Source organism: Hetaerina americana, unplaced genomic scaffold (genome assembly GCF_022747635.1).
Source record: "Hetaerina americana unplaced genomic scaffold, ioHetAmer1.1.p SCAF_3, whole genome shotgun sequence".
Lineage (NCBI taxonomy): Eukaryota > Metazoa > Arthropoda > Insecta > Odonata > Calopterygidae > Hetaerina > Hetaerina americana.
Window position 1 is genome coordinate 48217714 of NW_027286874.1, and position 27704 is coordinate 48245417.

General features: G+C 36.2%; 1 protein-coding gene across 1 annotated transcript in view; it reads right to left on the reverse strand.

Annotated features, from left to right (window-relative positions):
• Positions 1-27704, reverse strand: part of LOC139690900 (titin homolog) — a 370135-nt gene that overhangs the window by 41979 nt on the left and 300452 nt on the right. Inside the window, exons 29-34 of the mRNA XM_071588519.1 lie at positions 25338-25470; positions 12222-12390; positions 10127-10270; positions 8012-8047; positions 2922-3275; positions 1646-1829 (exon numbers count right to left, since the gene is read on the reverse strand). Coding sequence (XP_071444620.1) covers positions 1646-1829; positions 2922-3275; positions 8012-8047; positions 10127-10270; positions 12222-12390; positions 25338-25470 — 1020 coding nt within the window. The remainder of the gene's footprint in view (positions 1-1645; positions 1830-2921; positions 3276-8011; positions 8048-10126; positions 10271-12221; positions 12391-25337; positions 25471-27704) is intronic.

Below are 27704 nucleotides of genomic sequence, written 5' to 3' on the forward strand. Positions count from 1 at the left end.
TTTTGAACTCATCTGAAATATGGCAGAAAATGTAGGGAAAGACCGCCTTTTTTGAATGATTAGATTTCTTCATCGAAAGCATTACCATCTCAAAGGCTCAACTTCTCGTTAATCCAAAACGTCGAAGAAATGGGTTTGGCCTAGATGTTTTCCCTCAGCTACATGACACGAGTATCCTTCACTAAAATTTGTAACGGACAAAGGACCAGGTTTGGTTTGCTTGAAAAGGGAAATTAGAGGGATAAGGCCGACCATGGAAATAATTCCCTCTACTCCATCTAACAATGAATTATTTTTATAGTCCAACGGCATTAAATGAATCACAACGCAACACTAATGAAAGCGTTGGGAAAAAGTGAAATAACTCCAAGAAGTATTACCCTTACAAGAGGAAATAATGAAAAACTCGGAATGACACATTGGGGTAAAAGCTGCAATATAACAAAACTATGAGTAAAAAAATTAGGAATACGAATGAGAATGAGCATGAGCGAAAAGTAATCACGAGAAAAACGAAAGGTCAAAACCACTTCATTGATATAAAAATTTGAGGGATGATTCTAATTACGTAAGTCTTAAGCTTTTCCGTTTAATTTGTTTGCACAAGGAACTTAACCGTGTGAATTCTTTGTATCTCACCTGAATTCCTCTCTATATCACGTTTTTCAGCTGGCACTAAAGTTAATTCACCATTAGATGCTTCCTAAAAAATCTACATGTAAGCCAGATGACGTTATTGAAATTATGTAACGGGAATGGAGTTTCTGATCTTAAAGCTTCGACACTTTTTCGTGATTCCCACTCAATGGCTCAAATTTAACTTAATATCACTATCATTACCTAACTGATCATGAAATTAACTATAAAATTACGAAATTGATTATGATATTGACAATGAACAATGAAATTGATTACGAAATTATGAAATTATGAACTTGATCCTGCCCTTTTTACATATGGAAAAGAATATAACTCAAAGGTTTGTTGGTCTGAATCTAGATAATTTGATAAATTTGAATCTTTGATAAATCTAAAGTGGATATTTGAAATTCATTCGCTTACTTATAATACTTTGAATTAGGAGTTACACAGATAAAAAGGCATGGAGGTGAGACGAAAATCATTGATGATACATACATGTTAAATCAACCCTGAATCAAATGACGCCCCTAAATCACGTCATCAGCGTCTCCAATCAGTAAAACAGCTTAATTTAGAAAAACAAATTGAGAGAGGATTGACTCCTCTTTGAAAATAAATTATTATTACATTGCATTAATCATCGGTTACATATGTTAAAATCAAATCGAGTTGAAAATTAGAATTCAGTCACATCGTACGAGATTTGAGAGACCCAATCCAAACTGTAACGGGAGGAAGGTCAAATGGGATGGTCCACCGTAGTAGGCTGTAGTTAGGCACTCTTAACTAAAAACCACACTACCCATCCAGAGAGATGGTTAAGAATAGTAAAAAAATTAACATGGGAACAATTATTTTTTCCTATTTTTTCAAGAATCTAGTGACAGAATACCGAATCCTTTGGGTGACAGGGAATTAGAACATCATGAACTAAAACCCTTTTTGAAAGGAGCAATCAGTGTAGGTCTATTTTCCAGTCCAGACATAGAGTAGATCACCCCACCTGAGCCAGCCGGCGCCACCGTACGGTGAGGTGCTGCGGATGTCGCAAGCGAAGGCCGCTCCGCCGCCGATACGTGTCGCCGTCGGCGCTAGTCTCCTGCTGTAGTAGGAAGGGGAGTAGCCCCGACGAGGTGAGGCACTCCACGCGCGAATGCCTCCGCGAGCGCTACGCCTCGAGGCGCTCCCTTAAAGAGGAAAAGAGAGATACCTCACATTGAGAAAAGAAATGCTCCCGTACGTGAACCTTTGAGGACGCTAAATTATAATTTATGGAAAAGTGGGTGTCAATCGACCATAAAACAAGATTATGTTAAGAAAGTGATACAATCCCACTAATATCGACTTGGACACAGAAAAAATTACAAATTATACAAGCGCGCTAAAAATAGATGGATGACATGCACTCATGCGTAATTATAAAGGTAACGTACAAAAAAATACAAATTTGAACGTGGAGAAAATTCTCCAATACGTTAAGTTATTTCAACGTAGTTCATGTGCAGAAAAACTACCAGCTATTCTTAGCATTCATCAATTACAGAGTTTTATATTTGAAAAAGTATTTCCTTTTACCCAAATCCAAAATTAAAAAGTTTCCATTATATCGTTCAGTATAGTTTCCGAAACTTTGCGATGGAAATTAATGCTATGAATGCTCTTAATCTTCGGTAAGAATAGGCTACAATCACGTTATTCAGAAAATTGTGAACTTTAAGGACATATATGTAGGTTTCACTTAACGTTTTATTGAATGGATACTGAAAGCTGAGTAAATATGTTTTAGCTGTTACATTTGATATGCATTTCCAACTGATAGATTAAAACTCAAGCACTCACTGAAAATATTAAAAATTCACCAACATAGATTTATTGTAAATCTGGTTAGAAAAAAATACTAGAAATGATACTTTCATTGGAAAAACATTTTGCTTCAAAAGCTTAAAGAATTTAGAAAAGGAGATAATTTTACATTTAGTTATGATTCAATGTAAGAAATGGAATAAAGAATTGTTTAATAAGGAATTGTTTCAATCGTGGGCAATTAAAGTGAATGTGTCTACAAAATCACAACAATGACCAATAGAAAAACCATCATTAATATCGTCAGAACATTTTACCGCAAGAGAAATTGAATCCATTTCATCTAGGAAACGGGTTCTCAGGTAGCCTCTGGTTACGAGGCCGTTTGCTGTAATCCAGATGGAAAAGACAAGATACGGAGCACACCATCTCTGATGGAAATGCACTCTCTCTCACTCCACCTTCAAGAAACTTACCGATTACGTCCAGCCTGGCGGATGCCTCCACCCTGCCCACTTCGTTTTCAATCGTGACCCTATAGAGGCCCGCGTCTTCCGTCGTCACCTCTGACAGGGTCAAAATCCTCAGGTCGTCCTTCTCCGACAGGGATAACCTCGCCGTTGGCGTTATCCTCAGTCCGTCCTTGTCCCAGGATGCCCAGGGGAGCGGATGACCCGCTATAGCGCAAGTGAACCTCACCGTCTCGCCTTCTTCGGCCACTCGGTTGTGAGGCACTGCGTAGAATTTGGGGGCAGTCACGCGGAGGTGGCGTGGGTGGATTAGGGCGGAGCCGCCGCCGGGTCGCCTCGCCTCAGACTCGCCCCGTCGCCCTGCCGGAGAGACATCTCGGGTGAGTGTCAAGACATTGAGTAAAGCTGGAGCAACAGATTGCCCTGCATTAGCTGAAAGTCACCGGATAACATGCTCTCATCCATTGTTATTTGGAAAATATGGGAAGCACCCGCCTGGAGGTTAATGCACTCTACAAAACCGGTTAAGCCAAGTGGTATCAGCACGCACTTCGTAGGTACGTTTCGCTTCTTGTGAATTTAGTACAGCATAACAAAATAATATGCTCATACATAAATGGTTACCCTGCATTGAGCGTTTCATAACCGATAGTCATCATAAGCATGAAAATAGCAAACTATGTATAGGGATAAGCAATGGTGAGATTAAATGAATTAACGAGGAAGATTTAATACCGATCCTATTTATTAAAACATTCCATTACTCCATTACGCTAAGTTTAAAAAAAACGTCGGCTACAGTTTACAAAACTTGAAGTGCCTTAATATCGCTCTCCTTATCTATCCAATTCTCTCCTGCAATGCATTTGTATGTTCCCTCATCGTAGAACATGACCAAAATGCTTCTGCTCAGCACATAAAATTCTATTATCAATGATGCATGAAACGCTGATGAATTTTATTGAGTGATGGTGAAGAAACTGAGTTGCAAGAGGGAAGGGGAATAGCCAACCCCTGAATTTTCAGTTTCTCTATAAATTTTAGCTGCATTATAATTTTTTGGTTGAATCATTCTCTCAAAAATATCTGCACTACGGATGGGAATTCCCTTGAAAACGAAAAGGGGGACAATGGAAAGGTAATGATTGAGGAGAAAGCTCCGATTGTTTTTCATTCTCTCTGCGAGAGTTCAACTTGATATCGGCCACGTCAACATAATTTGCGATAATATTATCTATATCATAGAAAATATATAATCAATCTCAAAATTAATCCGGCTGATAAAGTTTCTACAAGTGCTGGGACGGGGTCCAAATCAAGTATAATTTGTATTGGGGGAAGAGGAACCATAGGAGAGGTATTACCTGATTGTTAAACGATTTTAGATAACTCGTGATTCATTCTCTCATAGCGGGATATTACCTCAAATTAGCATCACAAGAAGGAAAAATTTTTGATATCCTAGAAATTGATGTAGAAACAATTGTCTCTGGTGGAATAAAATATTTAAGAGTAATGCAAATCATTAATAACGTCATTAATCTAATTTTGTAAAAAGTGAGTTTCGCAAATGAATGAAATACGCAGAGATAAATTACATTTCATATTTGCCACACGTTTAAAGCTTCATAATGCAGGCGAAACAACTAAAACTGTACCGAATTGCTCTTACTTTTTGTCCTACTTAGCGACCACATTTAGCTCAAAATGCTTCATGGGGTCCTAAATCTTTGATCGGTTCACCCAAAAACCATGGCATCAAAGCAGATGAAATAGTCATTCCTCAGATGTGTTTTTCATTTAGGTTACACAGCAGAATCAATAAATGTACACTTAAAATAAGTTTTTCTCAAAGCTCCTAATTATATATTATCATATATTTGGCATTATACAAGTACTAATGAGCTTCATCATTTAAAGCCTTTTCAGTTACATTCATCTACATTTGATCTATACATGCATTTTACAAAATGGGTTGCAAGGTAACAACAGACAACTTTCCCATTTCTTGAGTTTTATTCTTTTAGTTATAATTTCCTTTATGCATTGCAGTGGGTAAGGCATAATACGTATCAAACATAATTATCACATGGTTAAATAATGAGAGCATATTAGAACCCATTATTTTCTTGTTACCTTGATATTTTACTGCGTAAATGATCGTGATAACCTATTTTTTTCTTTTAAAATAATAATGACCTATTTTATTTTAAATGAAAAATATTCCTTCGAGATGAATATTAGATTTAAAATATGGAATATATATAATGTTAAATTATATAAAGAGAAGAACATTATCACAAAACGGCAGTCAAAATTTGCATTTCAACTTAAATACACGATGCAACCATTCGCTATGGTAAATAAATTAAATTCAACAATTATAAATAAACCGAGTTTTCGGAGTGGTTGTATTTTTTTGCAGAAATTATATATTGTAGTATTTTAATATTTAACTCTAAACGAAAATTTCGCATGACACAAAAAACACAGAAACACAATATAACAGAAAGCTAAGGCAACACATTCACAAAAACACGTCATAAATTTCCCTTCAATACGGGAAGGTCGTGAACAAGATACCACTGGAGTACACAGAGAGAAACCCCTTGTTAATACGGTTATAAGCAAAACTGTTCAAAGGAAGGGAATTCAAGAATTAAATTCAAGATAGCAAAAAAAAGGACGACATAAACCATGAAAACTGTGTCACTGGTGATAATTCATCCGCGATTACTGTTGACTAAACTGGGCCTCTCTATCTGTCATTTTTAGAATATATCTGGAAGGCTTGCACACACTTTTACGCCATGTGGTAGAGCTTGTTAATCCACATATAGGTAGAAGTTAAACTGTCAGAAATAGTCCAGCCTCCTCCTTCGACGCACCTCAATTGCTGCGTATTAATTGCCATGGTGAAACAATAGGATTTCTTGGTAGGACGCACGAATGGAACTTATGAGAATGAAAAATTGATAATCGGTTACCCACACGGCTCCAAGAGACCTGAGGGTACTCGTATTTTATGTGTTCGAGCGGGGAAATTGGACTGCGTGGCATGCGTGGGCTGGAACGCCTACCCTATGTGATCGGTCAGAAAACGTTCGCAGTTCGTAAGCGTCCCAAATTCTGAACACGGAGGACTTGCTGGTACTTTTGTGTGCATGATTAATCAAAAGACAATGGTATTACTTTGGCAATCTCTTCGGTGTTTTCATGAACTAGTGCTAAGAGAAACCGCTGTTAGCAAAGTCTATTAGAAAGTTCGAGGAAAGGATCAAATAGAGGCGATTATTTAAAATTGAGAAAAAAAGCTCTTCCATTAAAAACGGGTTTCCATGATAAACTAAGACAATGAAATGTTTCTATACATGACGGTATACTCATCAAAGTATTTACATTAATAGCAGAATTATTTTAAAGTCATTAAGCGCTAAATTAAGAAAGATCTAATGAAATAAAAATAAATTCTGAATATGACATGTAACTACCCAGATAGTGAAATACTTTGTTCAAATGCAATAACAATTCGGAGAAATTAAAAATTTCTCATTTGTGGAGTTAAACAAAATGGACAAATATAGAAGCAAAATTGAAGCTCGCAGTATCTTAACAATTGAAAAATTAGTTTCTACAAATCATTACTTGAGGCTCTGATTTAAAGAGATTTAATTTGAAAAGAAACTTAGGCTTTACTTAAAGCTGAATCTCATGTTAAGTAAAAGAGAATTTATTGTTCTTCATAAAATGCCTATATCCATTTTTTGTATTTACCCAAATGTTCACTTTAACAGCCTAAGAGGAAGCATTCACGGCATGTAATTTTATATAGCCTCCTTGGCGAAGTTAATATCCAAGTTGAAACTTGGAAAATAAGGAAAGCAGAATAAAAAGTTTGGAAGAAAAGGTTTTGAACACTGAATTAGATTAGATGACCTCTTCCAAAGAAATTTGAACGTAATGTAAAAGTGGATGAATGGATAAATATTGATTAGTTAAATGTACCTTTGGATGGGTGGTTGAACGGTAACTTGCCATCCGGCTGATTGCCGAATTGCATTGTAATGAAGAAATAAAATAAACAAATAATTGAAGAAAGATTCGAGGAGCAACGGAAAGGATTAGGTGGGGTGAGATTAATGAATGATGTGAGAGTGTACTACTTAGGAATCGATCACATACACTATGGGCGTGGTGACAGTATTAGCAAGAAATAAGGAGTGGAAGAAGAGAGAAATGCGGGATAGAATAGATGTATGTGTTACCATTAAGAATATATCTCCGATTACGTGACGAAACAAAAATGGAGGCATTCCATTCAATTAACTTTGCTTATTTCTCTCCCCATGAATTTGGTCCATTTTAAATTTTTGGGTTGAACCTTAATCAGTAATCAAAAATTTACTCCACCATCTGCACTCTTTTCACTAAGAGAAATATCCAATCAGCGATGGATATGAAGCACCATTTCAGCGAGGAGATATTATTCAGCACTTTCTTTCATTCTCATTCGTTCTATAATTTAATGGTTTGTAAGAACCATGCTTCAACGGCAACAAAACGGTTCATTAACATTTTGTATGTAAAACTTAATAAAACAGACCTAAATACATAATAAATTATTTTCGAGAGAATACATAACCTTAAAATCTGTAATAAATCTCAATGTTTAGGGAGACAATAAAGATTCATTATTTTACAAGGTATTGGTAATAATGATAGAGATTGAAATATTTTTGGAGCAATTGACATTATGCAGAGTATATCTTCGTGTATTGGAGTAGAAACTCTTTTTCAATCAAACGGAAATGTACGACTGAAATATATGGACTAAAAAGTGTTTTATCATGTTTGGGGTTATTTTTCCTTTACACTGACTTTGGCTCAAGTTTTTCAATCCGTCTTTTATTTTAAGAACTTGTTATGTTGACCACTTTTCAATGATACTTCATTTAGTTCACCAGAATGGAATATTATTAACAATGGAAAAGCAGAAAAAAGGCAGCCGTGGAACGTGTTAGAAATTGAAAAAAGTCACAAGGGAAGTTGTATCGTGCAGGGAAATAGAAAGATAACTGGAAGAAAGTAAATTCTACCTTGAGATTTCTCTGAACGTAGGTGCCCAAATTCGCCTGGAATGAAAACAAAAGCGTAAAAATGCAAGGTAAATAAGGAGAGGTAAGAAACAGGGCAAGATGTTTTCTAAAAGCGATTTTACAACGTAATGAGGGAACAGAGTCTGTGGTTTTCAAAATAGTGCTTGAAATGTTATTGTAAATGATTAGCTACTACTATTATCATGATTCAGGAAGCCATAAAAATGCTGAAAAGATGTCCATACAAATTAGCACTAACAGAAACAGATTGAGGAAGAAATGCCTTAATCACAGTCGCATTTAATAAAAATACATACATTTTAATCGCCAATGCACAATTATTTTCACATTATAATTATTCGAATTGATTTTTAAAAACTATTATAATAATTAAAATATAAATTGAGACAATATTTGGCAATCTTACTGTTTTGTTCATAACTATGCATGATAACTTTTATTGTGCCAAATTAAATAATTTACAATGGATAAAACGTTCATCACACCTTATACACCTACACCATTCATAAATGATGGAAAATGCTAAATTTCACATTACATGGTGTAATTTAACCGATGTAGTGATTTTGCATGGCTACATAAGCACATATTACCATCTTACCAATTATTTCCGTGGATGGACGCACCCAAGTAAAATGAGTTGACACTAATAAAACATTGTTAAATATGATAGAAAAATACAACATAAGTCAATATACTACAGCATTGGAGTATAGAAGGTTTGGATTATCCTTTTTTCGGTGAATTGAAAATTTAGAACTTCTACCGTTAGCTATTATTCTGGCAAGTATGAAAAACCAGCTGTATCCAAAGAGTCTGTTTCCGACGAAATGTGTAACGAGCTAGAATATGTAGCATACACTTTTTGGTTCTCTGAATGACATTCAATTCTGACGCTCAAGAAGAACGTCGACCCATAAAAAATTATTTGAATATTCAATTAGCCTTTATAATTCTTTGAATGGAACCAAGAAGTGGCTTACCTGATGGGTTAATTTAATTAGTAAATGAAGTTAAAATACCACCTCAGCAAAAAAAACTCGCAATATTACATAACTACTGACCGAGTGTATACAGTGTATACACACTGTTAAGACACTACATTTACGAACACGACGTCAATCGCCAAGTAAGAAATTGGGGTATTTTGGATGGATAATGCTGTATGTTTTGCAGTAGAATGGCGATAGAATCAAAGAGCAAGAATAAAGAGGGAAATCATATTGAAAGATCAGCGGGGAGGAATAACTACGTACTTCAAGGTGGAACCCTTTTAATTAACTCGGAGGGTATCACAAATAGCGGGATAATTAATTTGAATAAGCACCTGCTTGGAATGCGGGTTAAAAGTGTATTCATGCGTATTGATTGTGCTCTTATTTCAAGGGAGACATACAATTTCTTTGCAAATTATATATATATATATATATATATATATATATATATATATATATATATATATATATATATATATATATATATATATATATATATATCATTAAGCATATTGTTTAGCCACTAAAAACGGAAGACATACAATAGAAAATAAAAATAGTAAAACATCCCATCATACAAAAGCTGAATTCACTGTTGCACTACACAGTTAAAATGCAGTGAAACCGATCACTTCGATCTCTTGCATGATAAACTCATAAACATCAATAAATTGAAACCTATTTTATTTTATTACCGTGAACAGTATAAATAGCAGAAATATACTCATAGCTTTTTATTTCCACGACACGGGTTTCAAGAAATTTTGCCATCTTCGGCTTAATTTCATGTATAAGTCATAAAAGCATAAGCTGTAGTCAAATATTCAAAGTCTAATTGCCTGGTACAACTTAATGGCATTATAATTAAATTATTAATCCGTTTCATCTGAAGTTTGTAAAACCAAAAGGAAAATAAAGTTGTATTCGCATCTCCGTGGAAACTGCGAAAAAGGGTAAGCAGGTTGCACCCTGAAAATAGACGCGATCATATATGGCATAGCTCGAGGCTACCATAATTTTAAGGAAATAGAAATGAGTCATTTTCATAAAACAAATGACCCAGCAAAGCGATTTAGGACCCAAAAACATGCCTACTTACGTGGAATGGAAGGCGATTTGCTGCGCGAAGGTGTGGCTCTCGGTGTGCCCCGAGGAGTCGAGCGTGGAGTGGACGCTGCAGATAGAAGGAGTCCCGGTGGTCTCGTGAGTTGTCGAGTGAGAAGGGTTTCCTTCTCTTCGGGCACTGGAGTAATGCATAAGATATAATGATGTAATTAAGTGAAAAATTTCAATTAGTTTTCAAGAATAATTTCAAGGGTATCTATCCTCACCGTTAACCATCTTACTTAGGTTTATGGAACAATTCACTTTTGACTTTCACATTTTACTTCACAAAAATTCTTAATATTTTTTATACTATATTATCAAAATTAAACAATTTCAGCTTTTTTTACGAGGTAAATCGACAATTCACATCTAAAACTGTAGAATATAACTTCTGTAGGCATAATAAAAATGAAACTTTCGGTAAATTAAAAAGTGGAATGTCCTATAACCTTATTTTTTTTTTTTTTTTAAGGTAATCTACCGGTTAAGGTAGGTTTTTGGATGGACACAACTACCAAACAAATATTTTATTGCTCCTAACAAAACACAAAATCCATCATCCTACTCTATAGCACGTCCCTCTTCATCTCTGAGTACTTTCTTCCTCCCTTCATTCCGTCTAACATCCCTATCCTGTTTCTTCCCTTTCCTCGTTTGCCCAACATTCTACCCTCTATCACAGTCTTCAACATCCCACTGCCGGTCAACACCCCCTTCATCTACTTTTCCTGCCTCCATAGGATTGCTCCCAACAAACCCCTCTCTTCGCCCACCATACCAAGTACTTCCTCATTTGTTTTCTTCTCTGTCCATTTCACCTTCTCCATTCTTCTCCACACCCACATTTCAAAAGCCTCCAATCTACGTCTATCCTCCTGCTTCAATGACCACGTTTCCGCACCGTACATAGCTACGCTCCATATCAAAGTTTTTACGAGTCTTTTCTTAACATCCTTACTCAAAGTCCCCGTCATCAACTCCATCCTCCTTGTGAAGGCCTCTTTGCCTAGCGCAATTCTTCTCCTTACGTCCCTACTACTTTGACCGTGTTGGTCCAAAACACTACCGAGATACGTAAACTGTTCTACCTGCTCTAGTTTTTGCCCTCCTATTTTAATGTTAAGCTTGGCCTTTTTCTTTCTAGAAAATCGCACAACCTTTGTTTTATTAATATTGATTCTCATCCCATACCTGTCGGACTGAATTTCCAATTCACTCAGCAATGCTTGCAGCCCCTTGGCTGACTGACAAACTAAAGCTTGGTCATCAGCAAACCTGACTGATTTTATGAATTCACCGCCCACCTTCATTCCTACATCCAGTTCTTCCCATGCCTCTTTGATCATTTCCTCTGAATACAGGTTGAACAGCAACGGTGATAATGGGCAACCCTGCCTTACACCTCTTCCTAACACTGCCCAACCGGACTCCCCGTTCCCCACTCGCACCTGAGCAGTCTGAGACATGTACAGGTTGCGGATTAGCCTCCTTTCCCTCCAATCTATTCCTATCTTCTGCAGAATACTCATTAGTTTTTCCCAATTCACTCTATCAAACGCTTTTTCAAAATCTAGGAAACAGGCAAATACCTCCTGGTTGTGTTCTATATTCCTCTCGATTAATAATCTCATTACTGCAATGGCATCACGCGTACCTCTCCCCTTCCTAAACCCAAACTGATCATCCCCTAAGTAATCATTTGCCCTACTCTCTATCCTTTTGTTTATTATCCTGAGAACAACTTTAGCTGCGTGGGATTATAACCTTATAAGAAAGTAAAAAAAATGATTTGTAAAAATATCCTTTGGGCCTTCATCATTTTGCTCTTTCTTGTGCCATTTATAATTTACGGCTATTACTAAGATTTGTATTTGAACCACCCAAGGATGCAGCAAGAGATGAGAAAATAAATATGGAATGAAATATCAATAAGTGTCGTCATATGGCAGATATGATTATAACATAATTAAAATTTGCACATTTTCCATTTGATTCGACTAAAAACGTAGCAAAGATTCCTGCAGGATAGATTTGGGCCAGTAATTTGAGCAATGATTTGTGTTCATCTCAACTTTGGCTATTCATACCATCAACGAGGAGGCACGCTGAGGTGTGGGCTTTTCCGAGGTCGTTGAAGGCAACACAGGTATATTCTCCCTCGTCCTCTGGGTACACTTCGGCTATGCTCAGCCGCGCCCTTCCAGAAGCAGGATCCCAATCTGAGCGATAGACTTCTTCAGTATCCAGTGAGAGTACCTGGATGAAAACATTACCTTATGGATTAAAACGAACTGAAACAAATGTATGAATGTTGTTAGGAGGCACGGTACTCCGTATAAACATGATTAAATGATAAGAACACGAAACGGGGATACATGAAACCGTTAGAAATACATTTATAAGAATATCTGAAGAAATATTGCCGCTCTCTTCCTGCAAATCTCATCTTAAAGAAAAGGTCAACGGTTTACGCAAAATGGACATTTATGATAATTAGTTTTCACTAAGCGTTTGGTCCAAAACTAATGAAACTGTAAATTCCTCTGACAAAATTTGAAAAGAATAACACAAGAAAATAAATTGTTGGTTGAAAAACTAAATAAGTTATAAAGCTTTCAGAAATAACATGGGGAACAAGAAGCGGGCAATGGATTATAAATAAAAGGGATGCCTGGCACACGCCAGTATAAACTATGTAAAAAGGGACAAGTGATCAAAAATTTTATAAAAGAATACATTGCTTACAAAAACGTGGATAATTTTGCAAGTAAAGGTCAGAAAATTTCGAGAAATGAATTTAAGAATACAATCAATCAATCAATAGTCGTGTCTCAACTACAAAGGCTAGAAGAATACCCCATTGTATTTACCATAAATGTATGATTGCATTAAAAATTTTCTAAAATTTCTTTATGACAAGTTATTATTTCAAAAACCTTATCTGTACTGTACTATGAAGCAATAAATGGCTTATGATTGTGGTTTTAAAATTAGGAAGCAATAAACGACAGAAGACAAAATTAAAATTAAAGAATTTAAGCTGGTGCAAATCAATATTCAAATAATCTTCACGTGACGAAGAGTTATACTGTTTGGAAAACAAGGCTATGCATAACTAACGGGTTCCATAAAATATTCAAAATTATAATATAGAGACGTTGCGCATAACATAAGAGCTCAACTGCCTCAGTAACATAGGATTGAATTTTAAGACTGCGGTCGATATTCACAGAATAGTAGAGGTATTCAGCTACTCTTATATTTCCTCCTTATAATAATATACATCGGATTATGATACCTGAAAAGCTAAAATTTTTATGCGAGATACAATTAATTTTTACTGTCGATGCGATACGCGAAGCAAACGACTGTTTTTATGAAGAACTAACATTTTTTTACATTTTGGATATGGAAAATCTTCTCTCTGACAGTATGCCTTACCAAAGAAATTCATGATGAGCGAACCTGACGTTCCTAATAAATCTTCCTAGAGGGATACGCTTGAGAACCACTCCCAAGAATGAAAGTAAATTATTGCCGAGCACAAGCTGTGAGAGAAATTGGTTCTTGCTCCAGAATGGCTATCGGAACATCAACTTAACTGTGACCTATTGCTGTCCAAAGCGAGAAATTAGCCAAGATGCTAAGCGCTACCCACTTCCACTGGCCTTAGAAACAGTGCTGTTTTTAACAGGCGTGGAGGATAGGCGGTGAAGCGGCCTCTCTCTCTGTGAGTGAAAGGCTAAACGACGAATTTGTTCCGCGAGGATGATTTATTCCTCTCGAGAGATCTTTACGCATCAGCCTTTTCAAGAAAGTTGTTTTGCTTCACTCAAGGCAGAATACACGCGATGGAAAAACTCCGTAACCAAAAAATAACATTGATGTGATTACATTATACGGTTTGATATTGGTCATTTCATAATAAGAGCAGAGGATTATAAACGGTTACAACATGTACATACACTATCACCCACAATAATCTCATGAAGACCCAGGAACAAACTGGTAGTGGTCATCCCGTAAATTTATTTCAGTTGTGATAAAATAACTGTTGTTGCAAAAATATTTGGAAATAAATACGTGTGCGTATGTTCATATATACATCGTGACTATTCATCTCCGATTCGGTTAGACCGGTGTTACCATGCTCTATTGTTTCCTATGGAGTCACGGTCATTCCAAATTCTTCTAGAATGCTACATAAATTCCTCATGGCTTATTTCTCTATAAAATGTATTGAATAATTTTGTTTGATGTTTTATTCACCATAGAGATATTAAAAACAGAACTCGGTGGACCATCCTGATAGCATGAATAACGGAACCAAAAGAGCAGTGAAAAGAGGAGAGTTCCTTGGCCTTGAAATCAAGATGTGATACTGTCTTGGGATGGCAAAATAACCTCTCCCCATGACCTTAAATATCTTCATTAATGTAATATCAACTTTTCAAATGTACAGATATTTCTCTATATATTTTCGGGTTTACTAGCATATGGTTAACTGTATCTAAACCGTATATGTTTCTCTTTCTTTCCGATAACAAAAATGAGGGTAACACAATGCCTCAAATGTATGAAAAAACCAACCTTTCGTGTTCAAGAAAGGAAAAAAATAATGTTTCTACAAAATACAAGTTTTGTCATTTTACAACTTCAGGTTTCGATGTATAGACAACCAGTTCCTTATTATGGATCAGAATTGCAATTTTAATAGATGAATAATTATTTATAGAAAGTATGGCGTGGAGTTCGCATGACCTGTTTGCCTTCCTACAAAATGCCCATCCCATTCCATTACTTTGATGCAGTGATTTATACGATTATATATCAATAAAGAAATATAATATTTGTATACATTTCGATATTTTATTGTATATACAATAAAATATGCATACATATATGTATACATACACCTTATTGAAACCTATTTCAGTTCAATGAATAAATGTCTTGTTTCTGATAAGATTAGGCTTCCGGATTAACCTGATCGATAAAATATTGATTTATAAACTAGGAATGTACCATTATCAAATCATTTTGAGAGAGCTAGTAGAATAAGTCTTTACCATGCACTTATATGCATAAATATGATGTGAAAGGTAAAAAACATCATCATCTGAAGCGAAATGTAGGTGGAGTTCCAACTTAATATGAAAATGATGCTTCTGATGCAAAAGTTTGCCAATGTTTTGCTTTAACGGTACTCCAAGAAATGAGGTTATAAAAAAGGATGAAGTAAAATCCACGGGAACATTCATGCATGAAGCGGGGAATGAACTGGCCTTGGCGAACGAGTTTGATATCGGGCTAAATGGTCGCGATTTGTTTTTACACTCAACAGATCAATCACGCAGGATGGACTCTATAACTGTGGCGTGGAGGAAAAAAATTAATAAGATGCTTAAATTGTTAAATTCGCGCATACGAGAGAATGCGGCTTCCCACCCAGAGGGCCAGAGTTTGGATCTCGGCGGCGTCGAATATTTTCAGTGGTATCTCGATTCCTACTTGAGGTGCTTTGTGGGGGGCACTAGAAGTGAGTACGCCGTCCATCGGATGGGACGTTAAGCTGCGGACCCCACACGCCTTTCGTTAAGAGCAGGCTAATGCCGACGACGGGTTTCTCTTCACCCTTCATTATTTCCTGCCCACCCCTAATGGCACAAATGGCCTTAGCTGACGGTCGCCTCTTCTGAATACTACTACGAGAAAATGAAACAAGGAAAATCATGAAACCAACGGAATGCATCGATACGTATGTTTATCTCTACCAGTGAAAGTAGCAGGGGCGCCTGTTCACGGTCGGATAGGCAACTCGCACAGCACAACCTCCGCGATGCTAGCCCGCATTCACGGGGCGTATACTTTTTATTGTTTCTCGAGGGGGCGGGGAAGGGTAAATAGGGACGGATCTAAGTCGGGAAGCAGAAAGGACGAAATAAACTCCCTAGTGAAAACCACGTTCAATCTCCATCAATCTTATTGAGTGAGACTCGAAAAGTTCTTGAACAGGGTGGAGTCGTCATTACGTTTCGTGATTTACGAAAAGGAAAATGTTTGAATATTTAATGTATAATTTCGTCAATTAAATTGAGAAAAACATAATAATAAAGTTTGAAGAGAAAAAGGATGATCGGGAGTGCAATTCTAAAGATTTATTATGCCAACAAACTTGATTTCGGACTTACTTCGTCGTTCATCAATGGGACTCAAGTCCAGGATAGATTAATCCATGAAACATTTTCGTGTCGATGAAACTTTTCAATATTTTCTGCTTTATTGCACGTTTTACATTAGTCAGCAACTTACCCTACCTACTTTGATTTTTTCTTCCAGGAATTGGTCACACACATTGCCCAAACTGAGAGATCAATGCTAAATCTCAACATTTAATTGTCATGGGAAAAATACAATTTCAAGATTGGTAAAAAAATAATTGGAGAATTTGAATAAGGTAAAAGGAATATTTTATTAGATAAGCCTGGATCGATTTATAGAGTTTAAAAAATTCAAAGAAATTAAAATTTTAAGAGGATTGTGTGTTACGTTCAAATAAATTACGATCGATTATATCTAAGAAAAAAGTTGAGGACATTCAAGGACTTCGTTACAACTAGGTTGAGGAAACTCCAAGAAGATTTCTTGAATGGAATTTACAGTCAGTTTTTTTAATGAAAGTGGTGTCGGAAAGTTGTTACTCTGGCACTCATTTAATTCATCATTCAACGAAACATACAACTCCTAAGGAAAGATGCGTGTAGTTCGGGCACTATCATCTTCCTCTCCTCAAATAAACCCATAGAAAAAAATGAGTATGTAATTCTGAAATTTATTTAATCGGTAGTTGAATTGCATCAAAATAGCCTTTAGGAAACTGAAGAGAGATAGAATCCAAAGTCATTCGAGGGGGGACCCAAAAATAACAGGAATGTTGCTATAGATTCTTTACTTCTCAATATATTTACATTAAAATTTGTTCTCTTTCAAAGTATTCCTCATTGACCACAATGCACTTCTCCAAACGATGCTTCCATTGTTCGAAACATTTATGAAATTCGTTTATCGGGATGTCCTTTAGGCCTTCTAGTGATTTTTGTTTTACCTCCTCCACAGTGTCAAAACGCTTTCCTTTCATGTCCCTTTTGAGTCTGGGGAACAAAAAGAAGTCACAGGGACCTAAATCCGGTGAGTAGGGGGGGGAGGGTGGAAAATCGATATCATACCGTTTTTTGTCAAAAACTGCATCACGGAGAGGGCGGTATGAGCAAGCGCGTTGTCATGATGAAAGAACCAGTCGCCTGTGTGCCAAAGATCTGCTCTAGAATCCTCTGAATTGAACTCCATGACACTCCAGACATCTCACAGAGTTGATCAATGGTTCTGCGGCGAACTTCACGAATAAGGGCATCAATTTTATAGATGTTTTCGTCAGTTCTTGACGTTGAAGTGCGGCCTGAACGGGGTTGGTCTTCAATTGACATTTCACCATTTTTAAAAATGTAAAACACTCATAGACTCTGATTTCGCTTAGGGCAGCTAACCCATAAGTCGTCTTGAGCATTACAATAGTTTCCGCGGCCGACTTCCCCAACAGGAAACAAAATTTCACTGCAGCGCGTTGCTCTTGATAATCCGCCATCAAGTTTTTCGCCGAAATGAAAAATGTTATTTCGCTGTAACAACTCTCACGGATGGACCGATCCAGTCACAGCAACGGTGCTGCGCATACTGATGCAGGTGGCATGAGCCTGACGTATGCTCGGCCGAACAAAGGCTTCCCCCACTCTTGCTCCCCAGCGCAGCCCAATTCCCGTTACTTTTGGGTCCCCCCTCGTTTATCGGCCCTTAAGTGGGTTGCCTGTTTCGTCGACTTAGTGTGTAGCTAGTTCATATCCTCTTATTTATCTAAACTATCGACCGGTAATACGTACCAGTAAAGCTGGTTGATGATAACCCAATCTAAGTACATTCTCCATTTTCTTTAATGTAAACTCCATACTTGTGAACCTAAAGTGTAAGAGGCAATCTCGTCATCTATAAGTTACTCCCTACCCTCAAATAATCTAACAGTTTTTACCCCCAAATTATTTGCGCGGCCATTCCTGCTTTGAAATTTAGTAAAATGGTGTACTTATCGACAAGAACAGTAAGCCAAAATAGGGCTAAATATAGATATTGTTTGCCTAGTTACATAGGAAAAATATTGGGGATTTCACGCATATATACGTTTAATATGAAGATAGCAGACGAAGGAAAAATTAAATCTCTGAAATGTTAAAAGAGTATCATCTACCGCTATTATTTTTCCACCTCTTTGGCCGGATGTTGCAAGTTTTACCCCAAGTTACATTTAATAGCGAAAGTTGCTCTTCAAATACGTTATGATGCTTTGAAAATTATTTTGCTTTTTTATCGATGCTCTATTGTAGTTTTATACTTCGATTCATCATTCTTATCGAATGAATAGAACATATCTAAATAAGAAGACATAATCATCTCTGTTGAATGCAAACACATTTTCTGGTGAGTTACACCGATGACGTGTTCCTCTGCATCAAAGAGCAGTTCTTTACCGAACATATGGCTTTTCGCTACTATATGCAGAGTTAAACACATGCCTTAATATTTTTTCAAAGAATAAAACTACAATTGTGTTTACTAAAACTGTTATAGATTGAATGAATGAAATGTAAATGGTCAAATTTGATTGTTACACCATCAATTTTAAGTGAAAAAATCATTAAAATCGACCTATTTGGTGGAATACGAGGGAGGTCCCAGAAGTAATCAGCCTGACCTAGATGGGGATGGCCTAGATAGAGATGGCGGTAGTTGTTTCAAAAATATCACTGTATTAGACAATACGCAATCTATAAAGCATATATTTCAAGTTTGAAGACGATACGTTGCTTAGTATTTGTTTGGCAGCCATCAATGGTGAACGTTTTCCGTGAATTTGTGAAACTGGAGAAAATTAGTCATTAATTAGATTATTTTGTGCTCTATTGTGCCGTCCAAATGTTATATTGATCTCGTGAGTGCTTCCACATCATCTACGTATATATATATATATATATATATATATATATATATATATATATATATATATATACATACATATATATATACATATATATATACATATATATATTAATACATATATATATATATATGTATGTGTGTGTGTATATATATAATTAACTAAAATTGGAAATAAATAGAGCATACGGAGAGTGGTGGAAGACGCGGTTCAAAATTATAGAAAGTTTACAAGGGAAGGTTAAAATTTGTACGCTCTACAGGAAGGTACAGTTAAAAGCACTGTCTGGAGGTAAAAAGAGAAAATACGTGCAAACAATCAAAGATAAGTCAGTCAGGAATATGAATAACTGGACCAGGGAAGATTAAAAAAAACCAAACGGAAGGAATATAGATATGGACTATACGTTATGCTGAATATTAAGTAAAATAGCTTGGATGAGAATAGCTTACTCGATGGCGAGATAAAAAAGAGAGTCAGGGAATGAAATCAAATAAGCCATTGGGGCAAACAAAATTCCCTCGGAACTACTTAAATGTTTAGGGGAAAAGGGGGGAGGAAGAGATTTTATGGACTAATTTTTAGTATTAATGAGAGAGAAATAAGGTTGGAAGACTTCGTCTCATTAGTGCTAGCTCCCATTTCAAAAAAAGGAAAGGTAGCATGTGTGAAGACTAAAGAACAATTAGTTTAGGACAAAAAATTTGGAGTACAAATATAGGAGAGGTTCGCGAGATACCTTACAGGTTTATGTAAACTTGTAAAGTTGTAGTTGATTTGAGTGATAGAAAACATATCCGCAACATGTACATATACAGGCAGACCCCTCTCCTCCGCTCCGTTCGCGCCAGAGAAAATCAGTCCTACCACTTTTGGGTGCGACCCTGTATATCTCAGGCTGTTCAGGTACGAGAGACGGATGGAAAGCCGAAATGGGGGGGTTTTGGGGAGAGGAGTATGCAAGGGGTGTCCATTATCACCTATACTTTTCAACGTATGTATGGAGGAAATGATTAAAGAAGCATGGTATGAATTGGGGAAAAGGATGAATATCCGGTGACAATTCATAAAATCAATTTGGTTTGCGGATGATCAAGTTTTAGTTTGTCAGGCAGCCAAGGAGTTACAAGCATTGCTGTGTGCATTGGAAAGTCATTACCACTCCATATTGACTTTCTGGCCTTTAGGTAAATATTTTTTACGCACAATCCCATTTGCATCGAAAAAACAGTCAACATCTCCTTAAAATTCGGGCGAACTTGTGCTTCTTTGGGGCGGGGCGATGTTTCAACAATCTGTCGTGAAGATTGCACTTTTGTTTGGATATCCTATCGATGAACCCATAACTACCTTTTATGATATAGGGCAATTTTTCATCCTCTTCAGTTCGATCAAATAGTTTCTGACATTGTTGCACTCCATGTTTTTTTCTGGTCTGTTGTCATCAGGCGAGGCACAATTTGATAGCGACTTAATGCATCCTCAATTCTTTAACCAGGATTTTATAGCCCGAGCCAATCGAGATACCATACACTTATCCAAGTTCCCTGATAGGCAAACGTTGATTTGCACGAATGAGATCGTTCACTTTCTCATTGTGGGGGTCATCAGTCGACGTTGATAATCCTCCGGAACGCTAGTCGTCTTCCACCGTGTGCCATTTCTTTTTTCAACCGAGTAAACCACTCATGACACGCGGTACGTTCCATAGAATCCTCACCATAAGCCTCGGTAAGCATCTCAAGAGTCTCGGTGAATGATTTGCAGAGTTAAACCTTAAAGTTTTATTGAAGGGTTTGCAGAGTTTCACGCAGACTTTCACAGAACAACGCTGCTCCTTCAAAGAACTCATTACCGCGGTTCGGAAACCTTTTGAACAGACCACGTATAACGGAAGTATTATGTACCAAATTGGTCCAAGTTTTAAGGACATGAGAAGAAGAATTGCGTCAGACAAAGAAGCTTTCACAAGGAGGAGGGAATTGGTAGCAGAGACGTTGAGTAAAACTCTTAATAAACGGCTGGTTAAAACTTTGATATGGTGTGTGGTTTTGTACGTAGCTTAGCGCTTGCTTGAGTACAATTAAAAAACATGCTTAAATCAAGGTGATAGGAATACATATGAATATATATATATATTTATTTATATATAAATACATATATATACATACACAAATATGCGCATAAATACAAATATGTATTTATATCGTATATACATATACATGCATATCGTATATTTTAATTGCTTTGATATACATACATATATATATATATATATATATATATATATATATATATATATATATATATATATATACATACATATATATATCAAAGCAATTAATATATACGATATCTAGTAAAAAAAATCTATCACGCCTCATCTCAAAAAACTGTCATCACTATTAAATTATTTTAACATGAACGTGCTCTATATAGTAGTTTTGACTTGATTAAATCTATAAATATGTGGTGGTGTCTCTGTGAAAGCTTTTTCATGAATATTAAAGCCTTGTTTCTGATAGTAGAAAGATCACAGTGGGAACCGAATTCCAATGGACTTAATTCTGTATCTCACATGCGTATTGAAATTTAAATCCGATGAGTGGAAGTAAACTCTTCGGCAAACTTATCTGCCCAAGTTTGCTTCTAACAAAAATTAAAGCAAGATTTAATGATTATTTCAATAGCTTCAGGCTTAAACAACATTTATCAAAAGTTCAGTTATATTTTAGTTGAGGTCATTTTCTACAAAAATAGTTCTTCTAAATACTTTGAAAACTGCTATACATTAGTTGAACTCATAGAAGTAAAGCATAACAACGCTTCCTAAACTCTGAAATGACATTCTGTGAGAACAAATATTGGAATTAATATTATTCTGGATCATTTACTATAACTTTGAAAGAATTATCTAGTTTTTTTTCTGGCATGGTAACCAAGCTTCCAAGATACTATATATCGATAGCATTTAAAATCTTCACAAGACCAGAACTGTAACAGTCCACCTATTATGATGAAGAGCTTTTATAAATTATATTAGTGCGAACATATCTTTGAATAAATAATAAAGTTACTTTGAACATTAAGAAATACATACATGACAAAAGTTATTTATTCGTACATATGATATTAAAAATTTTTTGCCTTCGATAGCATAAAAATTGCATAAATAAAGATGATGTCTCTATTAAAAATTTTGAGGAGAATAACTGCTTATTCAGTTTTTTCACAATTATCAAACATATTTGTAAGATTTATAATGTAGTACAATAAATATGCATTTAAAACACGAGATTAATGGACTGATTTTAATAAGCCTTCCTAAAATTCACCACAGATTTATTCGGGATAATCTTTAACCTAGACTTTTAGCATCTCCATACAATTTAATGTCATTTTTGTGCCTAACCTACTTAACTATTCCAAAACCTTGCCAAAAGATATTTTCTCCATTTACTGTTCGGCCACCAACCTAATAAAAAATCTCGCTCTACATCAAAGCCACCCACGAGCCAAACTCTCGAGACCGTGGGCGTATATGCATAGTGGATCATCTCCTAACCTGGAAATTTTATTTATTTTTTATTTTTAGGCGTAGGTCGTTCCTCATTGTTTACGCCCACAGCAAACAAAATCAAGCCCGCTTTCACCTCATGGTCACTACATAATCGAATACGAGCCGCAGAGTGAGAGAGAGAGAGAGCTTGACCGAAAATGGAGATAAGAATCGGGATTACGGCGAATTGAGAGAACGACTTAGACTTCCCTCGCAAGATTCGACGTGTACAAATAGCGCGGGACCAAATGCTGGGCTCAGAATCATTAGTGCGACCATGTTAGAGAGGGGTTCTGTCTGAATCCCCCTCAGATTCCGTCTTTTGATCTTTCTCCGGGGCAACCATTTGACAATCTAAGCAAGGAAATGGAAAACTTTGTGTACAGGTTTGCCATCGCTATAAATGCTATACTGATTTGCATGATGCTAGTTGTTATTTTTGGGGACGAAACTGGAATTAATAACTGAGATAACTACCTTTTTTGTTAATTAACAGCGACATGATGATGAAAATTAGGGAATAAAATTCATTTCCGTCCTAGAGAGGAGTATCAATTAACTACCAAGCATTATAGTTGAGCATATGGTAATAATATAATAGGACTCCATCACTCACCGAAGTAGCCGTTTCTCAACGAATAATCAAGAAAAGTGCAAATTAAATTTTTGACTACATTTTTATTTAACTTTAAAATCAGTCTTATTTCAATCAGAAACTGATATTAGAAATGGAATAATTTACTTTGATTCGTCGCGACCAACTTAAGTCTTACTCATTACCCTCTTACACCGAGTTTTGATTTACCCCACAATACTTACTTTAAAAAAATCCTCACAAGGACTCGTAAGGACTCTTGCAAAATTTAAACAAACGAAATTTGCGACACACGGTAAAAATTAAAGGATAATGCAACCGACGTTGTTCGAAAAATCAACAACATGAATAAATACAGAAGTGATCTTCTACAAGAGATTCAAAATTTCATGCAAGAGTGCACTTTTTCCAGCCCACAAGTCCCATTAATTGACGAAATACCTTGAATACCTAAATTTTAAATATGCTCAATGATTATAAATTTGGTTATTTATTCCGCGTCGTATAAGCTCAATATACGAAACAAATGAATAGAACAAACAAAAAGCAATTGAGATGGAGAAATAAGTTAAACGACGCTGAAAATTAAACAAAAACACAATGAAAAACTCCCTTTCAGTGTTTCCCTAATAGTGTTTTTTTACGGCTGGATTAACGATATTACATCATTTTGAAGTACTGACATTATCATACGTATTTCTCCAATAAGGAACTGAAAATAACGCTATGCAGTACACCTAGTCGAAAATAAAGATCAATGCAGAGAACTTAAAGCATACATTTTCTTTATGGAGTATTACCTAAAAATTAAGCCATTGGATTGGATTGGGGATTCCTTTCAAGTGTCTTTTGGAATTAAGAACAATCGATTGGAATTATAAAAGCTTTCTACTCTCACATTCTCACTTTGTAACTTTTCGTTTGATCTATTAAACAATACTCTATTTCCCCAATTCTCATATATTTTTTATCTTCAACTCTTTGATATATAAGATAACTTTCAACGCATTAGACCAATGTTTACGGCGCATTTGTCTGATTCTCCCCATCTATCCTATACTTATGATTTGCCACGACTGAAATACACCTGAGGATTGGTTTTCCACAGTAGTGGCTTCCCAGTTAAGTTACGTTTGAACAAAGGGTCATGCTAATATAATATCAGATTTAATTTCTTGATAAATGCAACATATAATAACAGTTATAACGTAATTTTTGAAGAGGAATAAGGAAAATCACAATGTGATCAATCATATGAGGTGCGTACATTATTTGAAACCTTGATGGGATTCTGTAGAAATTAAAAAAAAACTATCTGACTGGAATCACAATGGGGAACTTATAATGCCAGATAAGGAGCCAAATTTTATAAACAGAGTACACCGCCGTTGCATCTCCCGCACCAATGTGTCTCGCGCTGCATTAAGCTGAACATATTGTCGATTGCATACTTATTTTGGCAAATTTTTATTTTAGGGCTCCTGGGCATTTATTAGAGAGATAGTGTACGTTATTAAAACCAGAGCTACGAAATTAGAATGCTCACGATAAATTTTTGAAAATCAATTTACTTCAACAGTTAATTGATTTGATCCTCACAGATTTGTATTAATTTCTCCCACAGGACTCTCTCTTCCAGAAAGTTGATCATTGTTGCTAAATATAGACACAATCAGATAAAAATATCACGGAATGGATCAGTTTACGGTAAAACTGCAGCATAAAACTGCCTGAACCGTAAGCGGAGAAAGATTTATGAAAATAGTTTCAATTTGATTTTTGCTTTGACGACGGCATTTTAATTTGAATTCACTTTGATGGAAGCATTTTGAATTAATATACCGTCACGTTTGGTAATCAAGAATAAAACGATTTAATTTTAAGAAAGGTTATAAAGGAGGACTTGATTTCCGATAAGGATCAAGAGTTCCACAGTAATGCCTGCGGGAACGTCCGCGGAGGACGCCTGATGTAGATCTCACCAGTGGCTACCCAATTACACCTACCTTCCCACTCTTCTCCCAGCGGATTAATGGAGGAGGCGTTGATTGAACTTGGCACTCCAGCGTCACAGCATCACCATCGCAGCAACGGATATCGCGTAGAGGACGCACAACCCAAGGAAGCGTAGATACACGACTTCACATCCACCAGTGAGTATAACATTGTGAGGGAAGAGAAAAAAACATTGAAAATTTTAAGGAAGTATTAAATGCAGACGAAAAAAGGTACTAGAAAGAACTAGAGTGAAGGAACGAGGCGTTGTAACCAAGGAGGAGGCAATGGCATAAGGATTTCATACATTTGAAACATCGGTATGGAATGAGAGCAGAACAAATTTTCGATAATTTTGGCCTAGATGTTCAGATTTATTTTTGAGTAACGTTTTGGGTGTGGCAGGAACACCGGCATGGTAAAGTAGGAGTGAGTCAGGGAAACGCTCACGGTTGGTGGCCTTAATGATTGATCCCCATATTACCACCCAAAATAACATTAATAAAATTGAATGGCTCTTTAGAATACAATTCACTGACATGAATACGAGACTAAAATGCTTTTTAATTATGATATCATTGAGTGTAATTAGTGACCTTAACAAATGGATCAAGGGAGCGTCAAGGAAGAAGTTACAGACCTAATTGTTTGTTCGGTAGTATATTTAAGCGGAAGTCGTCCAGAGATGCTGATTTCTTCAACGCAATTAGTTCATGAAAGTCCCCGAAGATTTCTTTGGTTGGGTTTATGCCAGTGATTTCTTAAACTAACTGGCGGCGTTGTAAAGACTTGTCCGGAATTAGTAATTGACCTTTAATTCTCTAACAGTTGAAGTCATCTTACACCATTGACATACTAGTAGCTCAAAAAGGCTATTACTTCATGACGCGTTGGCCAAAACCGAATCGGATTCAGACCCCACGTCTGGTGAGCTATCGACAGGTATAAATGGGTCAGTTAACAATAATTAACTGAGTCAATAAATTTCATAATATAAGACGTATATGGGCTTACCTCAGCACAAAAGTTGAATATTAATTCATGATCATGTATGTGAACTAAAGTACTTTCTGAAATTATGCATTAAATTTCAAATACTTTTGATTTTTAAGGTCATTCACATGAAATGACTTACAGGGTGACCGAATGAAATGGTGACTATATTAGCGTGGAAATATAATGCATACTGCAATTATATCTAATATAAATGGTTGCATATACATAAATAGATAAACTATTAAACTACAAACTTATTTGCATTTATTCAATTATTTAAACTACACTTTAGATGCATCTGAGGTGTAGTTTGAAAGGCAAAAATATTTTGCCAAAAAGAATTTGTGACTATTAGTGCTAAAAAATAAGTAAGAAAATTTGATGTTTCACAAAGAATAGCCATCGCTATTTTAAAGCACAAACGTTGCTAAAAGATTTACCGAAAACATTTAATTGAATATTCAATGTTTTACACATGACTAGTAACTTTCTAAACTAACGCATACAATATATCGTTGGAGACCTTTAGCACATCAATTTGAAATCAATATCACATTTTAATCAGTTCATAAATTCAACATAAATAAATAAGGCCCATATTATTATTAAACGATAGGGAATAGCACCTGAACCACGTTCATACACTAAGCAGACGCTAGTGTAACAGTCGGCTGAACTAAGACAACAGGAGCACTGCCGGGACACCAAGATCAATATCCTTTCCTCCATCATTAGCCCAACATATTTTGTTGACATCATGCCATAACCATCTCGGGTCTAAATCGATGCGCATCCACGCCTGCCTGTCACTGTGAAAGCGAGGCGGGTGCCGCCCCAGATAGAGTGGGAGGGGATATGGAAAGAAGGGGGTGTGGCGAGCGAGTGACATGGAATATGGAGTGGGGCGCGATAGAGTGAGGGTGGGGGGTTTAACCAGGTGGCAGAGAAAGAGATTGGGTGGACTCTTGTCAAGGGGGGGGGGTGAAAATGCAGTGAGTGACGGTGCATACCACGGCAGCGGACAGGGTGGAACAGGTGCACGACAAAAGATGCTTTTTACATAGTAACGAGAACCGACAAAGCGGCGATCATACCACGACATTTTGTGTAGCTTCTACAAATACAATTATTTGAAATTAATTCGACAGTCACTACAGAGGCATCTTGCGAAACAAATGAAATGCTTCTCTTAGAGTGAGATTGCAATGCAACATCCCGGAAACGAAAGAATGTTAGTAACGACTTGGAGTTTTGAATTGAAAGGTTATTGACACAAAATATTATTTACACAAAAAATCAAGATTGAATAGAGCAGCTAGTTAAAAGACATGGTCTTAAAAACATATCCCAAAGGTTGATACGAAGAAAAGTCAAGAATGATA